Source organism: Sceloporus occidentalis, unplaced genomic scaffold, assembly GCF_023333645.1.
Source record: "Sceloporus occidentalis isolate IW3139 unplaced genomic scaffold, rSceOcc1.0.p SCAF_23, whole genome shotgun sequence".
NCBI lineage: Eukaryota > Metazoa > Chordata > Lepidosauria > Squamata > Phrynosomatidae > Sceloporus > Sceloporus occidentalis.
Window position 1 is genome coordinate 1,053,774 of NW_028317003.1, and position 20,144 is coordinate 1,073,917.

A 20,144-nucleotide genomic window follows, 5' to 3' on the forward strand; every position below is an offset into this window, starting at 1 on the left:
CTGCAGGTTGCTGCAAAACAATTATAAAGCAAATAAATCCCAGTCACCCAGGAAAGACAGAAGCATTTTTTGCTTTAGTTTAATACATATATACAGTGTATAATTAATACATTATATAATTAATGCAGTAAATGGAACAAAACCCATGAAAAAAGGTACAAGAGAAATCCAGAAACTATACCAAAAACCACTAAACGAGGACTCCCAGCTGTCTTTTTAATCATGGATCTTTCCAGGCCCCATGTGGCTGCCTCCATAGCTGCCCCTATGCGGAAGGAATGCAAGGCAAGCTGATTTTTGCTCAATATCGGGGGCAGAGTGGCATGAAAGGGAAGCAGAGTGGCGTATCTGGGGAGGAAGTAGCAAGCTGTGGGGCAGATGTGCCAGGTGGGCAAATAAAAGGAAATAAAAACAAAAAATGCATTTTTCATAATCATAGTTTTTATTAAAAATATTTACTAGTAAAACCTTTTTTCTTATAGGGTAGTCTTATATTCAGGCTTTTTCTTTTTTTTTCTAAATTCAAATTCAAATTTTGGGGAGTCGTCTTATAATCAAGTATATACGTTATTTAATTTTTACTTATTCAGAGATAAAACACCCTTGTTTCGTGTTATTCACTCCATTTCAATAAGCCGATCTTATCACAAAGGATTAGTCGCAGAAACTGGGATGTGGTTGGGATTTTCAGAAACCCAATTTAATTGTAAGGCGTGATTTCATTCTGCTCTACAGGGGACAATTGGCTTCCCCTGAAGGGAGATCCTGTTCCATACACACTGGCAGAACTGGAACTTTTTTCTTCTAAAAGCTTTTGCAGTAGCAAATGTTTTGATTCCATTGTGTCTAATCTCCTTAATTTATTAGGGCCTTTTAACACTTATAGTTTCCGAGATTTTAATACAAATAATGTGGTAAAAATAATGTTTTATAGTTATTTGTATGGCAAATAGTGTGACTCGGGTATGTATAAGGGGTGCGTGTGGGTATAAGAGCTCGACCGCGAGATAAACTATATGGGACGAATCATATGTCTGTGTGTAATCAAGGTGTTGGGGCAAGTCCTGCGGATGCAACCTGGGTGCTGGGCAACTCCTTTGGATGCAACCTGGGTGGTTGGGAAAGTCCTATTTGAGAAATCTGAAGAGGTCCATAAAAAAATATTCTTAGTGAAAATTGTCTTCCGTGGCCACCAGTTGGTCTGCGTACACACCCACTGTTGAGATATAATCTGAAAGTGCTCTCACAGTGCTATAGCCTATGTGATACATTGTATGGTTAAGATAAGTATAAATAAAGTTTATGTTGTTATCTCCTCCTTCCTCCTGAACAGGAAGAGAAGCAGTTAATATATGTTTCAATAAAGACACAGAAGCAAGGAGTACCTGTGTGTTTTGCCTCCATCTTTATATATATCAATTTCTTATATACCCGGTTATCCTATCCTAATAATTCAAATGGCAACACCCACAAAGCTTTCTGTCCTATCCACCAAAAAAATGCAAAGGGGATAGCAGCTGTGTGCGTTTTTAGTTTTAATCTATAATTAGTGTTTTACTTATATTTTTTAAATAGCTTTTGACACAGGGGCACTCACACCCAGACACTCGCATTAACACACACATCCAGATATCCACGCTAAAAACACATGCACACAGACACTCAGCACTAACACACAGCACCCAGACATTCACATCAACACAACTAGACATTGAACACTAACACACACCCAAACAATCACACTAACACACACAGACAATCAACACTGACACACTCATACTAACACAGCCAGACACACACATTAACATTCCCAGATGCAAACACATACTAACATACCTAAAAACACATGTTCACAGACTAAAGTACCTACCCACGCAGGCCTTATTCAAGAGGTACCAACTCTCAGGTACGCGCCAGTGTGCCTTTGGGCTGGCTGACACTAACATACCCAGACAAAGACACTTGTTCACACACCAAAAAATACCAACACACACTAACATATCCATACACACACAAATACCCAAAGTCACATGTTCACACACTGATATACCCACACAGACACACTCATAGACAAATGCTCACACACTAACATACCTAGACACGCATACGTACCCAAACACACACTTACATACCCAGACACACACTAACATACCCAAAGAGACACACATACATACCCAGATACACACATAAGCAACTCACTTACCCTGCAAAGCCTCAGCCCGTCGTTGATGCATCTTGCTGGGCAGCTGCCGTGCTACTCGCCCGAGGTCACGCAATTGCCCCTGCATGGATCCTTGAATGCTTTGATAGGTAATTGCTTGCCCCATAATCTGCCACATCATCATTTTGTAATGGCATTTACCAAAAGCATCAAATGTATTTTTATGGTCTTTCTCACACTTTCAAATATTTTATACACTGACTCCAGTAGAAGAAGAAGGATGTTCACTCATGTGGAATCAGAGATTAAAGCAACCAGGGCAAATGTTGAGTTTATTCCATCACAGGCAGGGCCGATTCAAGGCTCTTGTGGGCCCTGGGCAAACAATATAATAGTTGGCCCCCCCTCTCGTGCTCCTGCCAAGCAAATGCAAAAACTGGGGAGTACAGAGGCTTGTAGTGGGGGGACAGACAGAGGCTTGTAGTGGGGGGACAGACAGGGGGCTTGTAGTGGAGGGCCCATGTGCGGCCATCTTCGAATTCCACTACCGCAGACCTAGGGTGGCCCATGAGATCACACACACAGATGTATATATATATATATATATATATATATATATATATATATATATATATATATTAGACATGCATTTTTAACTAAATAATATGTACTTATCTCTTTGAAGTAAAGACTATGATTGAAATATGATTTCAAAATAAAAGCTGAACTGCTCAGTTTCTTTAATGTTAGACCCTGCTGCGGATAATACCGTTCAAATGCTCTGAAAAATACCCCTCGTCTTATAATCGGGGTCGTCTTATAATCAGACCTCAAATAGGTCTGACTATGAGATGACTAAGATCCAGATCCCCCGCAGCTGCAGGGGACCTGGATCCTCCTGCCCCCCCGCCCCACTTACCGGTGCATCTGAGTCCCCGGTGTGCATCCGGGGCAGCGTGTAGATGGCTAGCAGCGGGGGTTGCCTGCGTCCATCGCGCAGACCTTCCCCGCCTGCCAGAGATCAGAGTTCCCCGCACCGCCTCCGGTGCGGGGAATTCTCTCTGACAGGCGGGGAAGGTCTGCGCGATGGACGCAGACAACCCCCGCTGCTAGCCACGCCTCCTTCCGGCTGCAGCGTAAGTTCTACACGCTGCCCCGGCTACATGACAGGGGAGTCAGAAGCACCGGTAAGTTTGGGGGGGGGGGGCAGGGGAGTGTTAAATGGGGGACATAAGGCATTTCTGGAGGCAGTTCTATGAATGCCACTCTGCCTCCAGAAATGCCTTTTAACCCTCAATACGCCACTCTGCCTCCTGAAATGCCTTAAACCTATGCCACTCTGCCCCATAATATGCCTTTTAACCCCCTTAATGCCAGAGTGGCATATAGGGGTATATGGCATTTCTGGAGCCAGAGTGGCACATAGGGGGTCAAAGGGCATATCATGGGGCACAGTGGCATATCATGGGGCACAGTGGCATATAGGGGATATAAGGCATTTCTGGGGCAGATGGGCATAACTGGGGGGGGCAGGTTGGAAAATAGAAGAAAATAAAACCAAAATATTTTTCTCAATTCATAGCGTTTATTAAAAAAAATAGTTTAGATGAATTAACATTTACTGGTAAAACTTTTTTCCTATAGGGTCGTCTTATATTAAGGCTTTTTCTTTTTTTCCTAAATTAATATTCAGATTTGGGGGGTCGTCTTATAATCAGGGTCGTTTTATAATCGAGCAAATACGGTATATTAATATTAGCTCGAACTGTCAATATATATAAATATTAGGCCCTGCTGCAAATACATTTTATATTGATAAAATTGGACCCTATGCAAGCATTTCCTTGGAACCCGTTCCACGCGCAAAAAAATACATATAGATCAAATAAACAACACATAAAACAGCACTTGCATGTATAGATAGACCGAATAAGAGATACAAACCTACATCACTACATACATACATAACGTATGGAAACATAGCATAGGAGGGATAGATCAACACATTAACACACAAACCCAGCTTTGCATGTATAGATCAATTGAAAATCACATGTGAACTCAGCACTGAAGGCATAGAATCAGACAAACAAATCTTGTATTTGCAGGTATAGAATAATAATGTATGGAAACATTTATGCATTGCAGGTATAGATCAGCAGAACACACAAGCCCAGCATTGCAGGTATAGATTAATTGGAAATCACATGTAAACTCAGCAGTGAGGGTATAGATAGGAAATAATGTATGGAAACATAGCATATCGGATATTCTGTTATCTACAGAATAACACACAAACCCAGCTTTAAAGGTATAGATAAAACCCCATAAACTACAGCGCACAGATCACAGGTTGGACACCCCAAAGCCAGCCCTGGTGTCCACATTGCCCACATAGAACCTGATCAGCACCCAGATTTCATACACAAGACTTGCCATCTTTGTCCCCAAACAGCACAGCATGAGTCAACTTTGTCTCCAAAGAGCCCGTCCCATCTTTGTCCTATAAACAGTGGCATCGCTACAGGGGGGCAATTGCCCCCCCTAGGATATTCCTTGCCCCCCCTGTTGCCCCCCTGCCGAATTTGGAGTCACCCAGGACAGTCCCGCAATGGGACTTTAACCCCTTGACTGCTAACGACGGCATGGTGCCGTCGCTAGCAGTCCCAGTCAGGTGCTAACGACGGAACCATGCCATCACTAGCACTACCCTAACTTGATGGAGGTCTGTGGACCTCCATCACCACCTACCCCGGCGATCTGCCCCTCAAACTGAAGGGCATCACCGGGGCCACCCGATCCGCCCGGTGACGTCTCGTGCAATGACGCGATGACGTCACCGCGCAACTTTATTAACAACTGACAATTGTCAGTTAAAGAGGTATGGGGGCATGCTGCTTAGATGCCTGTATCTCAGGCATCTAAGCAGCTACAGACCCCCAACATATACCATTGGAAAGGTAATTACTTCACCTTTCCAACGGTATATAGCTTGTAAATATAATAAAAAATGTTAAGTTAAAAAAAAAAAATTTTTTAAAAAAGTTTAAAAAATTATTTAAACATAAAGTAGTTTAACTTAAAAAATAAAAAAAAAAGTTTAAATATTCTAGCTAAATGATCCACTGTGGTAGCCAATGTTACCACAGTGATCATATAGCTATAAAAAGTCACATTCCCTTTTTAAAAATGGCCGATACTAATTTTTAATCCCATGATCCCTTTGATCATGGGGTTAAATTTAGCCAACGGTAGAGGGAGGCAATTTTTGAAATCCTGATGAACTGCAAATATTAATAAAATCAGCCATTTAGCCTGTGTGGTACGTGAGTAACCATCTTATCCCTGGATCGCCTTGCATTTTTACTGCAAAACGTATTTTTGCTGTAAAAGTGATTTTTTTCTCCCTTTACCATCATTTCTTTGGGATTGTAAGGGGAAAGAATGGTGTGTGCTTCTGTGAGTGAATGTATGGAAAGTATGGTGTGTGCTTCTGCGAGTGAATGTATGGAAAGTATGGTGTGTGCTTCTGCGAGTGAATGGAGATATGAAAGGCGTGTGAATGATCAGTAATTAGGCTTGAAGCCTTGACGTGGCATTACTGCTCACGTAGGAAGTTAAATTATGGTACAAAAAGTACACATTTGCAAGAACTACACCCCTTGGCACATCAAATGAGGGGCTGTATGTGTTTCTAGTACAAACCTGGAGTGCGCAAAGTGACATATTCCACCATTATTTGTGCAGTCAACTTTTGTCCTAGAAATACATGTAGCCCCTCATTTTAAGCTCCAAGGGGCGTAGTTTCTTAAAATGGATGAATTGTCCGAATGAGGGAGAGCATGAGTTAATATGTGGATGAATTGTCTGAATGAGGGAGAGCATGAATTAATGTGTGGATGAATTGTCTGAATGAGGGAGAGCATGAGTTAATATGTGGATGAGTTGTCTGAATGAGGAAGAGCATGAGTTAATATGTGGATGAGTTGTCTGAATGAGGGAGAGCATGAGTTAATATGTGGATGAACTGTCTGAATGAGGGAGAGCATGAGTTAATATGTGGATGAATTGTCCAAATGAGGGAGAGCATGAGTTAATGTGTTTGTGTGTATCATAGATGTATAATTGTGGAACGGCAAAGATGGCACTAGCAGGATGTTTGAGCCTTGGGGACCAAGATGGCACAGGCAGGGTGTGTATGGGACAAAGATCGCAAATATTATGTGTGTTATCTGGGTGCTGGCCAGGTTCTATGTGGGCAGTGTGGACGCCAGGGCTGACTTTGGGGTGTGCAACCTGTGATCTATGCAGTAGAGCAGCAGGTAATGCTAGCAGAATGCTTGATTGTATAGCGAGAGGTATTAGCAGTAGAAAGAGGGAAGAGCTCATGCCGTTGTACAGATCACTGGTGAGACCTCACTTGGAGTATTGTGTACAGTACTGGAGACCATATCTCCAGAAGGATATAGAAATGTTGGAGAAAGTGTAGAGAAGAGCTACTAAAATGGTTTATGGATTACAGGATAAACCTTACCAGGACAGGTTAAAGGATCTTAACCTATATAGCCTGGAAAAAAGACGGGACAGGGGGGATACGATAGAAACATTTAAATACTTAAAGGGAATCAACAAGGTAAAGGAAGAGAGTTTATTTAAAAGGAGAAATACTACCACAACAAGAGGACACAAGCATAAACTAGAGGGGCAAAGGTTTAATGGTAACATCAGAAAATATTACTTTACGGAAAGGGTAGTGGAAGCATGGAATAGAGTCATTTAAGCAAGCATGGGATAGGCATAAGGCCAAGCTAGATATAGGATAAGGGCAGGTACAAAAGGAAAGTACTCAGAGGTTGGGCAGACTGGATGGGCCTACTGGTTCTTATCTGCCGTCACTTTCTATGTTTCTATGTAATTTAGGGGGTTTAAAAATAAAACCTTTAATACTGTGTTTTTATGTGAATTCCAATTGACCTATACCTGTCTGATTCTGTTTATTTGATATATACCTTCAGTGCTGAGATCACAAGTGAATTTCAATTGATCTATACATGCAAAGCTGGGTTTGTGTGTTAATGTGTTGATCTATACCTCCTATCAGCAGCAGGATATAATATTTATATATATATATTTATATATATATATCGGCAGCAGGGACTAATATTAATATATATGGGCAGCAGGGGCTAATATATATATATATCAGCAGCAGGATCTAATATTAGGCCCTGAAATCATTTAGTGCAAAAGCTAAGGTATTGTGTTGTTTAAAGGATTTCAAGGATTAGTCGTACTAAATTGTGGCTTCAGGCTTCCCATGTTGAATGATCAAGTATTGTATTGTCCAATAACAAAAGTATCATTCCATAGCACATTACTTTTGGCAATATATATATATATATATATATATATATATATATATATACCGGTGTGTTATTAATGCCCCCCCAGTTTGACTGTGGTATCTTGTGTGCCCCCCCCTATATATTGTTTCTAGAGTCGCCACTGCCCATAAACACCCTTCTTGTGCCATCTTTGCCTTTCCACAAATCAATGATACATCTATGATACACACAAACACTTTTACGGTCACTCACCAATAGACACTTTCATTCACATAATTAATTCACATAATCGTTTATTCTCTCACTCACACAAATCAATTACACATATTCATTAATGCATCCACACCTTAATTCATTCTCTCCCTCATTCAAACACTCCACCGGAAACACTAAAACTAGTCATACATCTGTAAATACCGTACTATACAGCGCAGTGAAATCATCCATTCTGCATCCTAATTATGGCTATCTAAGTTGCTCTACATGATGATAACATTGAAGTGATTTATGTATCAAAACAACGTGGGTATTATCAGTTTTTATTTTCTGTAACGCCCTCCAGAGCTGAATTTCATAAAATTGCTTATTGTCTGCCTATTATATTAAACAACCTACACCACCCACTGCACAGATGATGTATTCGTGGTATGGGATTTTAATTCTTCACATTAACTGTTATCCCTAGAATGTCATTTTAACCCATTAACCAAGAATGAGAGTGAGAGGTGCGGCGGTTAAACAAAACATTTTGGATTATTACAGAAGGTAACATCTGTTGTCATGCGCCTGCTGGTTAGACATGTGCTGTGGGTGATTTCTATGACAGTCTGGTGAAAGAGTGTGTGTGTGTGTGTGTGTGTGTGTGTGTGTGTGTGTGTGTGTGTGTGTGTGTGTGTGTGTGTGTGTGTGTGTGTGTGTGTGTGTGTGTGTGTGTGTGTGTGTGTGTGTGTGTGTGTGTGTGTGTGTGTGTGTGTGTGTGTGTGTGTGTGTGTGTGTGACTGCAGCCCTCCTCCCCTGAGTCCATCCAAACCATCCTATTCATCTGTGGATCAGCTGCAAAGACACAGCCTGTGGGGCATTTGAAATTGGTTTTCAAGGTATTTTTCACTTATCTTTATATGTTAAGTTTATTTGGTGCATATGCTTAATAGATGTCTGCGGATCTCTTCTTTCACTAGAAAATGAATAATTGAATAGGGGAATGAAGCAGCTGTAGGCAGTGAAATGATTGGGTGGTAAAGCCAAGCTGAATGAATACTATGACTGCAACTGGATATGTTGCTTCTTTCTTACTGCAGTATATGTAAGAATAACAGAACAGATGCATATACCATATATAAAGATTCTCAGTACTAGGATTACTGAGCTTTTTATATAAAAAATGATTAAACACAGTTATGTATTTTTTTTTTCTTTGTTACAGAATAAAAGGATTTTTGAACCCTGCACAGGATTTGAAGACAATGGTTTTTGATCTCCTATATTGTGTTTGGAATTCAGCTAATCAATTCTCAGCTCAAAGAGGAACGTGGTGATTTCTCTGTGAGGATGGACACTGATATGGAGGATCACTCAGCATGACTAGTGGGGTGTATGGAGAAGGATGTAGATGGATAATTTAGTGTGTTGGCTGGTGATCAATGCAATCTCTAATGGCAGACTAATTAAGGCATCGTTAAACATATGTAAAATATATAGTTTTTTATTTGCTTGTATCATGTAAATATACACATGATGTAAATTGACACTATTTAGATCAACAGTCCCCGAAAGAGTATTGTATATGACTGTATCTTCATCTGTTCTTTTACTTGATTGAGTAGTAGTATAGGGGATCGAGATCTCTGTTGCTCGTCGTAAGGTCGTATCATTTCACGGTAGGCAGTGTAATTATTGCGGCGTGTTCCGCTGTATACACGAAGGAGGAGGAGCAGCAGCAGCAACGTGTGTGTTAAGTGTCAGTCTCCTGCCCTGTGCAGACAACAGCCCGGACGCGCTGCAGTAATTGGCTGAGACCGTGGGGAGTTTTGTCCCTTACCGGCTCTCGTTAGGGGAGATGGGAGAGAGCATGTCCAAGAGGCTGAGGCTGCATTTCGGTGGGGAAGCGGAGATGGAGGAGCGTTCGTTTATCAACCCCTACCCCAACTACCGGCCACAACAGCCTGCAACAGGGACTGGGGATCAAGAGGTGGAACCGGAGCAAGGGGCGCAATCCTCGGAGGAGGTGGACCTACCGTTTGACAGAGATGGGAAGGTAGGAGGTGACTTCATGTGTCCACACGTTCGAACGTAATATTATTATTAATAATAATAATAATGCCCATTCATATTATTATAGCAAATGCCAGCCTCCCCGGGGTGGCAACTCCTCCTACTGCCTGTCCATTATAAATCATGGTTACTTCCTTCCTCGACCCCTTTTATACTTTATTTTCCTTGACAGTATTTAGGTCTGAGCTCCCCCATCATTTTGTACACCTACTTGAGCTCCACGCATCTTTTCTCACCTACCTGAGCTCCACCCATCTTTTGACACCTGCCTGAGCCCCACCCATCTTTTCACAAATGCCTGAGCCCCACCCATCTTTTCTCACCTATCTGTGCTCCATACATCTCTTCACACCTGTAGCATAGATGTGTAGGGAGGGGTATCTTGCACTGATTGGCTGTTTGAAGATGTAAAAAAAAAAAAAAGGGTGCTTTTATATACTTATTTTCCAAACAGAAATGCGTGGGATAGGCAAACATACTTATTTCAAACATGGTCCTATGGTTTTACATTTATAAACATGAAACTACAGCTGCCACACTCTCAACCAGGGTCTACCCTGTTACAGACATTTGTATAGTGTAAAAATATATACCTTATCATTAAAATCTTTTGAAATATCGCTAATAATAGTATTAAAAAGTATGGGCTCAATACAGATCCTTGAGGTACCCCACTAGTAACAAGACCATCCTCTGAATATACCCCATTAACTACAACCTTCTGTCTCTTGTCACTCAACCATTGCCTTATCTATCTCAGCTTCCAAACCCTAAACTTTGTGATCTACTTAATTCCAGCTGGCAAAAGTTTATCCCATTAATGTAAATAGAAGCATATTTCCTGCCATTGATTGGATGCTTCAAGCTGCCAATCAGTGGTGAGAAAAATCAGACCACAAAGGAGGGGAACAAGTTAAGCTCTTTTAAGTAACGAAATGAACTTATTAACTTGCATGATTTTTTTTTAAGCGTTTTTGTCTTCCCGCAGATTACTAGTAATTTTTCCAGACGTGTCAATGCAAAAATTAGCGACTTGCTTCAGCAGATGGAAGAAGGGCTGAAGACCACCGACCCCCATGACTGCTCTGCATATACTGGCTATACAGGTGAGTCATTTGGGTTAATGCAAGAGATCTAATTATCCTTCCTCCCAAATGGGGTTTCTCTAAATAGATTATGGAGAGATGTCAATTCAACTTGGAGACAGGTGCTAAGTCACAGCCATCTATGTGGCGTTGTTAAAAGGCTGGTGCAAAGATTTAGGGCTAGTCTAACACAGTTTAATGACATGTTGTCTAGTTTTTTTTCAATTAAGCATTAAAATTACAAAGGTATACAGAAACAAAACAGACTTTTGGTCTTACAAACAACAAGATTGAGGAAGAAACAAATACAATAAATACAATACAATAAATTTAATAAGCAAAAAAATAAATCGCCCAACAACTCTGTGTTTAAATGCTTGAAGAAGGTACTGATAATGTTATAGAACCTTAGTCAAGTCAATGAAGACTCCTTGGTCACCCAAAAGTGTTGTGCCCTCATAAAGCTTGTAAACAATGTATTAAGTTTCCTTAATGTTGAACTTTGTCAGATTCATAGATGATTACGTTGTTAAACAAAACAAAAGACATAAGCCAGACTTCTTCTTCTAGGCATAGCTCTGCTGTACCTACAGCTGTACAGGGCCACCCAAGAGCAATCCCATCTGCAGCGCTCTCTGGACTATGTGAAACGGATCCTCCGGAACCTGAACGGAAGAAGGGTCAGCTTCCTCTGTGGGGATGCTGGACCTCTTGCGGTGGGAGCTGTGGTGCATCACAAATTGCAGAACCAAGCCGAATCAAAGGACTGCATCACAAAGTAAGGGTACTCTTCCCTAAGTCAATCCATAGCAGTTGTACATAGAAGTAGAATCGTTCTCTTGACTACTTTGAAAAAATAATCGATATTGTACTAACAGTAGTACATACATTTTATATAGACTTTTAGGAGGCATCCCCAGAAGGCTCTTAAAAAGCCTGCTACATCATAAGTATTGGGCTTCTAAATCCATACTTATCCCAGAAGTGACCGGAGTGGGTATCCATGCTCACCATACCTGGGAACTTCTGAGCTCCGGCTACTCGGAGCCTTCCCTTTCGTGACACGGCCAGAACTGCCCACTGACATCAGATGACGTTGGTGGGCGGTCCCGCTGATGTCGGTGGGAAACACCCCCATTTAAAGGTAAAATGGGCGGGGAGCAAGGCGTATCAAGACCCTGCTCTCAGGACCCGGAGGATTCGAGTCTTGACCAGGAGAACCGGTGAAGGGATGCTTTACCCGGAGATGTCCCCAGGTATGATGCTCACTTGATACTGATCCCTTTTTTATACCTTCTTCTAAATGAGTCCTCTACCTCTGGAGCCCTTGTGTACGCTGACAGTAATATATAGGTGGAAATATCTAGTCCAATGAAAATATAATGGGAAAGTGGTTAGTTTGATATAGATCCCATTTGTAGCTTAATGCAGAATATCTCTTACAACAAAGATTTGAATAGATTTTGACAATCCTGCAAAAAGCGAGGTGGAAGATGATTGAGTTACGGTCTCAGGGAGTATCGGATTGGGTCGAAATTATATGTTTGCCAAGATTTGTATCCTCTACAAAGCAAAATGTACTCGGTAGAAAAATGAAACACGCAAAGAGGGTTTTTGAAACACTTGTGGCGGTTTTCCTTCTCGTGGTACACTATTGATTAATTCTTCCAGGAAAATAGATACAGTCATATTCACTCCAGAGAAAAGTGTTTCATTAATAGTTTGTGATCAATATATTCATAGGACACGAAGACAAGCAGTCTTAGATAAAATGTAATAAAGGATTATAGCCCTACCAAGTTTTTTTTTTTCTTCTTCTCCAAGGAAAAGGAGAAGACTGTGGCACTGGGTGCTGCTTGGATGGGACTCCACTTATGTTATAACTATATAGGCTCACCAAAAACACTTTTGCAGGAAATATAGTGAAAACTGGTTTATTTGAAAATTGAAAATGGCTAGTGACAAATGAAATAGTACATTGACTTTCAGGTTTGAGGTAAAAATAACTATAGTTGGCCAAGCCAGTATGAGCTGGAGACCAACACCTGGCTTGTTGGGAGTGGAGAACAGGAGGCTGAATCCAAGACCATTAAAACGCCACCTGCCGTATATCGATTCGTATGTGCATTATGAAGGACACACGTGAGGATCTTCAAAGCCCAGCTCACCAACTTCTGTGGTCTATTAAAAATAAATGAATAACATACCGAGTTGGTCCTACAATTGTAACTGTGAAAGGAATCCCTGACTGTTTTAGATGTCATTGTTGCTTTACATAAATAAGTAGCACATTTAGTTTTCTCTGAAGCCATCATATGTGTCCTTTTCTCTCTCTCAGGCTGCTGCAGTTGCACAGTGGTGTGGTCAGCACAGACTCCGAGCTGCCAGATGAGCTACTCTATGGTAGAGCTGGCTACCTGTATGCATTGCTCTATGTAAACACGGAGATCGGTCCTGACATTGTACCCGAGGCTACAATCAAAGAGGTTAGCGCCTGATAACTGCATCTGCCGCATGTAAATGTGTTAATGTTAAAATGATTCAGAGGGCCATTGCTTTGGATTAAGAGAAAACACTGCAAAACAAATAAACCCCACATGTAAATTTAATGCCATGAAAACGTAGTTAGTCGGGCATCTGTTCCTTGCCGCAGCTGGTGTCCTCATCAGGATTGTTTGGTCCTATTACTGTAGATATAAGACGCCCTGCGCAGGTTTTACCCTGTAATGCATCCATACCGCTAGCAGGAAATGGGCTTTGCTCAGGGATGATTTAAGTTGAAGCCAAAAGGCTATTTGAGGTTTCCGTTGTTGCCGAAGGGAAATACACAAAGCAAGGTGAGCTGCAAAGATCATGGATGTGATCTGGCTGGAAAGTTCATTTTGTGTCATTCACTCCACTCTCGTTTGAGAAACGGACAAACTAAACTTGCTCCACAGAGCTGAATTTATTAAATGGGCATATACAACATATGAAAAATGTATCACATAATTTGATTTTATTAACTGGGATACAGTACAGGATGTTTGTGTTCTGGTTTTTTTCCCCCCACTGAGCAGCAATCAAGTACAACTAGTATTCTGTAGTTTGTTAGCGATATGTCTTTTATACTTCTCCATGTCGGGTTTTGTTTGCTGATATTGAATAATTAACATCTACAGCTGTAGATTTATGTTTCTGTACATTTTTATTTTCTGTATAGACATGTGTATTATATAGACTTTCTATGGATATGAATATTTGAAGCTATTGGTTCTCATCTGTTTTTTCTTCTGAATAACAACATTTTTCAAATCCTTTGATCAGTTTTTTTTTTTCTTTAAAAAATCATTATTTTCTGTCTTCCGAATTTTAGCTTGTAGATGCTATTATTGAATCTGGTAAAAACTTGTCAAAAGAGGAACACAAAGCAGAGCGTTGCCCCTTGCTGTACCAGTGGCATAAGAAGCAGTATGTGGGAGCAGCACACGGACTAGCTGGGATCTACTACATGTTGATGCAGGTAGAGTGCTGTCATGGTTCCTCATTCTGTAGTGTGTGCTTATACACCTCGTTTTTATTACATTCTGTACCGAATACCAGTGCAGTGTAAAAGGGATTCCTTAACCCCTTAACGACAATTGCCGGTCCTGGCACGACACGGAAAAGCATGTGCTTTACGACAATTGACGTGCCAGGACCGGCACGTCTTTAAACGGGTGCAGAAAGCGATCTGTTTTCGCTTTCTGCACCCAAAAAACGTTGCTGAATGCCTCGACCTCGAGGCATTCAGCAACGCCGCTATCGGAACGAAGGGGCCATCTCTGGCCCCTCCACGGGGCGTCAACATCCGCCATACTTTGTATGCGGACGCCCGTATTAAAAGCGTTTAGGAGGCGATCGACGATCGCCTCCTAAACTTAAATGGTGTCGCTGGAATGCCTCGATCAGGAGGCATCCAGCAACACCAAACACTTACCTTTCGATGGGCTGTGACCGCTCCGGAGAGCGGTCACAGCCGCAGCTGCCGATGATCTTCGCCATCAAGCAAGATGGCCGCTGCCCTGTAACAGGAACAAACAAATTTTAAAAGTTCGCTAGACGGTCCAGACCATCTAGAGAACTTTGGCTCCACTTGCAGATGGAATACAGGTACTGCATTCACCATGCAAGTCAATGGAAGCCAGCTTTCTAATCACAGTGTGATTAGTAAAAATAAATTAAAAAATAAAATAAAATTTATAATAATTAGAAAAAAAATAGTAAAAAACTAGTAAAATGTAAAAATCATTTCCCACTGATGTCACTATCAGGGGAACCTCCAAGTTGAAAAAAAATGTTAAAAATTTTTTTTTAAAAAGACAAAAAAAATATATATATATATAAAAAATATATTTTTGTGAGCAAGTCCTAAAATTAGCATATTAGCTTAAAACAATTCTCGCATGGAAAGAGTTAAAATACTGGCATATTAAATGCCCGTGGGGTGTCTACTTTTAAAAAAGGTATGATTTGATGGGGTAAATTGAATTGGCCGGGTTCAACAACGTCCCAATTAACACCGGGGGAAGGATGGCCACACACCTAATTTCCAATTAGAAAAATGCACACGTACCAAATGTGGCCTTTTAGTTCCCACAAAAATGACACACCCATGCATGTGGGATATCACTGCACTCAGGAGATGTTGCTGAACACATTATGGGGTGTCGTGTGACAGCGGCATATACCAGGAGCTGTAAATTCATACATAAAGTAGGTGTGTGTGGGAAAAATACACACACAAAAATACTACTGCAAACTTTGAAAACATGCTGGTGGTAAAATGTGTGCATGCAAAGAGTTAAAATACCAGCATTTAAAATACCCTGTGGTGTCTAGTTTTGAAAAATATATGGTTTTGTTGGGCACACTGAAATGGCCCGGCTCAAAGATGTACCAAATAGGGCATGGGCAGTGGATCCCCAAATGCCAAAGTTCAACATTGAAAAATGCGCATGCCCCAAATGTGGCCCTTTTGCCCCCAAACGGCCAGGCAAAATCCTTCATGTGAGGTATCGCTGTACTCAGGAGATGTTGCTGAACACATATTGGGGTGTTTTGTGATAGTGACATATACGAGAACTTTTTAATTCATACCTGAAGTAAAATGTGTGTGGAAAACCAAATGCAAAAAAATGACTACCACAAAGTTTGACAAAGACTGGTGGTAGATATGGTGCATGGAAAGAGTTAAAATACTAGCATTTGGAATACCCTGGGCTGTCTAGTTTTCAAAAATATATGATTTGATGGGGTAAATTGCATTGGCCGGGTTCAAAGATACCCGAAATGGCACATGGGGGGAAGAATTACCAGATTTGGAAAAAATGGCTTTGAAATAGCAAAACGCTACCTGTACATATTGCTCCATAATGGGTAGAAAAAAGCAAAAAAACATAAAAACATTGGGTATTTCTAAACTCAGGACAAATAGTAGAATCCATTTAGCAGGTTTTTTCATTACCTTTTATAGATGAGTAAAAGATTTTTCAACTAAAAATCAGCCTTTGTCACGAAGGGGTTAAGCAGAATCTTTATCCAGTTATGAATGTGCAGAATTGGAGCCTTATTTAAGTGGCAGATACAGATACACTCTTGTCGTCCAAGCATACAACAACATATCGGCAGTACATTGGGAGCACAAATAGATGTTTCCTGATGTTTAACTTTCTCCCAGCGATGTCGCATTACACACTGCTGTAAATAAAATTATAAATGCTTCTGTTTTTTTCAGCCATTATCAAAAGTGGATCAAGAAACTTTAACTGAGCTGGTAAAGCCGAGCATAGACTATGTACGTCATAAGAAATTCCGATCTGGAAACTATCCCTCATCCCTAAGCAATGAAACAGACCGGCTGGTGCATTGGTGCCATGGAGCACCAGGAGTTATACACATGCTGCTTCAAGCTTACAAGGTCAGTCTGCCCCCCCCCCCCTCGCATGTAATGCTTGGAAAACTAACCTGCTCAAAAGTAGATAAATAAAAGGTTCTTCTTCTACCTGCTTTACTTGACATACTGTCAGAGTATAGAAATGTCCATTTGACAAGGCAGAGATTTTTTTTAACAAGATTAAACCAGCAGTGGACAAAGTTATGAAGGATATTGCAAGATGCTGTATTGCATCTTGGACCCATCAACACATCTTTGTTCTACATGCTTAAACGTCACCGTAATATGTATATATATTTAAATGCATTTAATGTCATTTAATACATAAATGTCTTACTCAATTGAATATACAGCTAACATCAGTTGACGAAAACCACCTGCCTTATAACCATGCTTCTAAACCTGCCCTCTAAAACAAAGATCCCTCTTTGGCCATTTGGAACATGGGCAGGTAATTTATGAAATATGTAGTATATGTCCTAATGGAGAGTAAAATGTACATGCGCTCCAGGTTTTCAAAGAAGAGAAGTACCTAAAAGATGCCATGGAATGCAGTGATGTCATATGGCAGAGGGGGCTTCTGAGAAAGGGCTATGGCATCTGTCACGGGACCGCCGGGAATGGATATTCTTTTCTGTCTCTCTATAATCACACCCAGGATAAGAAGTATCTCTACAGGGCGTGTAAGGTAAGCCGATACCCATCTAGCTTTCTGTTTTTGTTTTTTTCTTCATATGGTTTTCACCTTTTTATTAGTTTAACTACGGTTACATTGTTTTACCATTTTCTAGTGACAAAAGCAAGTTCAGTGTGATATAACTGATCCAGACACGGAAGGACATGATTGTCTAAATCTGTCAAGAATACCAAGCCAAAGAGCCAAGTCAGAGTGATTTTGGTCTTAAGAGACTTCACTAGGCCATTTTTGAGCTAGACTGGGTTAAGAACCTAGTGAGTCCCACTAAAGCTCAAATTAATGTTTCTTAGAGATGTTTTGCTTTAGTATTTATTTTATTTTTTTGCCCACACCTACTATACTTAACCTCACTTTTGCAGTCTCTAGAGTAACCTAACTTGTTCTGAGTGTCTAAATCTTTTGCTGCTCGGCAGCATTTACAGTAAATGATATCTCATGGTTAATATGATATGATTTCATGATCACGAAAATAACATTTTCGGGGAAAAGTTATCTTTTATGTCACATTTGGGCAAACCACTTAACTGCAACCCATTATCCTATACGCAACTTGCTGCGCAAATGATCGTTCGGCCACAAGAAGATTAAAAGCCTGATGCTATCCAGATGCAATCGTGTTCTTTTTATTCAGCAAAGTTCGATATTCTGAAATTAAAATTGCATTATCTTACAGATATAATTCTACTTTTTTTAAAATCATTTTTATTCACAATGCAACGTAGAAATGTGAACAATATACAGTATAGAATCTGCCATAGAGTTAACATACATCTTCCAGTCATTGAGGGCAAGGTTGGTGGAAAGGATACCTTTATTCGCTCTTAACATTTTTTTTATATCGAGGTGACTTTTTAATACATCTGATGTCTGCTGTAATAGGGTTTAGAACAAATGAACAAAGTACATAAGGGAGTAATTTTGGCCCCTTTGGTGCACGAAGGCCCTTGGGCCGACGATTTATTGGTGCAACAGTTGGGCCCTTGGAAGTTGGCACCAGTGGTTCTCAAAGGTGACCTGAGACGAGCCTTCTTTGGATGCACGTTTAGCAGCTGTATAACTGCCTTGTTCGTGTTGCTGTCCTCTGTCTAAATGTATGTTTGTTTTTTTTACTGTAAAGACGTAACTTTATCATAGTATTTTACTTCAATGGCTTACCCTTTCTCTCTGACAGTTTGCTGAGTGGTGCTTAGATTATGGGAAGCATGGATGTCGTATCCCCGATAGGCCGTACTCGTTGTTTGAAGGTAAAGGAGTGCGGGAATTTCTTGATCGTAATATATGAAAACTACCACGTATAATTAGGCCTAACCTTTTGAGCCAAATCAAAAGGATCATAGCGCACGTTATTTACATAAAACTGAATCCCCATAAATTGTCAAATACAAAGAAAAAAAAAAGTATAAACCATTAATAGTAAACTCTAAGTAAGAGAACGATACATGTATTATTTATTCACCAAAATAATAATGCAATCTCATACATAATGGTTTCTCTTAAAGTTGGACAGACGTCAGTATGCTGAAAAGGTGGCCATGATTTTAGGGAGGGTAAGAAGAAGAATGGAGGCAACAAAAAAGGTCATCTGTGTTTTATGGTGGTGCCCTGCCTGCACAAGCCTTTTTTTTTTATATATCTAAAGCAGAACAAATCTAGTTTATAAAAAATGGCTCTAAGAAAAGGATGAGCAGTAATGGACGAGGAAACCCTGTCGCACGCCATTCTTGATGTCAACATGATCCAAGAGGCCGCCATCCACCCTATACGCTATGGTTTCAGCTAGGGTCAGTGCCAAATGGGGCTGTAACTTACATGAAGAAAGGCCAGCTTCACCTTTTCTTTATAGGTGGATGGCAGCACACACTCCTTTTTAGAGCTGTTCATAAAATAATTAAGTTATATTGTGTATGAGTTATTTGGTCAATTGCCTATGGACCTGGGGAAAAAGCCCACTTGATCAGGCTTTTACAGGTCTTGGAGTTTAAGTTTCAACTCTCTCACTGCGCTATTCGTTATAAAGGGCGAACTCGCAAATTTCTCAAGCAAGAAGGGTTGAGCTGGCCCTGTATAATGCAATGAGAAGTCTTGCTAATTTAACTATACATTAGTTAAGCCAAGCCAGCCAAGTTCTTCTTGCAGCAGTTCACCGCGGTTGGTCCTTTATAACGTACAATGAATTCCAGGAGCATTATTTAGCATTGCTTTATCTTACAAGTAAACAGTTCTCTTACCCGTTCTGTGAATTCAGATGGTGTTAATGATTTTAGGGATTCTGTTAGTAACGAAAACATGTTTTTGGAACGGGTCAACAAGAACTTTAATGACAAACCCTCTATCTTGTGTAGGCATGGCTGGCACTATCCACTTCCTTTCTGACATGTTGAGACCAGAGATGTCACGCTTCCCTGCATTTGAACTTTGATCTCTTGCCAGGGACGATTGCCAAGGTTGTACACTTGCGTGCTTTTCAGAAGACTCACTTGAGCAGGTGTCGGATTTGCGTTCCTCTCCCTAAGCTGCCTGCTTTAGCACCTCACCGCAAACCGAGTCTTAACGCAAAGGTTACGACAGATGTCTGGCTCCCACATGCACCAAGAGCTGTTCAGTTTTGCTACGCGTGGACGCCTATTTTACGTTTTTTCAAGTTATGTTTCTCGATGCCTTTAGTTTAAGA

General features: G+C 40.7%; 1 protein-coding gene across 1 annotated transcript; it reads left to right on the top strand.

Moving 5' to 3' along the window:
- The first annotated feature begins 9,562 nt into the window (after positions 1–9,562).
- LOC149300665 (lanC-like protein 2) lies at positions 9,563–19,892 on the top strand. The gene is made up of 9 exons (XM_089484899.1): positions 9,563–9,760; positions 10,766–10,883; positions 11,433–11,640; positions 13,201–13,348; positions 14,218–14,364; positions 16,618–16,800; positions 17,288–17,464; positions 18,645–18,717; positions 19,816–19,892. Exons 1-9 carry the CDS (start codon positions 9,563–9,565, stop codon positions 19,890–19,892), a joined length of 1,329 nt encoding a protein of 442 aa, XP_089341025.1.
- Positions 19,893–20,144: the final 252 nt, after the last annotated feature.

What these genes read in the sequence shown, in the direction of transcription:
- LOC149300665 (XM_089484899.1), top strand. Translation starts at nt 9,563, where the DNA reads ATGGGAGAGAGCATGTCCAAGAGGCTGAGGCTGCATTTCGGTGGGGAA. An exon ending in TGCATATACTGGCTATACAG is followed by an intron (nt 10,884 to 11,432) that starts GTGAGTCATTTG and finishes TTCTTCTTCTAG; the next exon opens with GCATAGCTCTGCTGTACCTA. An exon ending in GCCGTACTCGTTGTTTGAAG is followed by an intron (nt 18,718 to 19,815) that starts GTAAAGGAGTGC and finishes TATCTTGTGTAG; the next exon opens with GCATGGCTGGCACTATCCAC.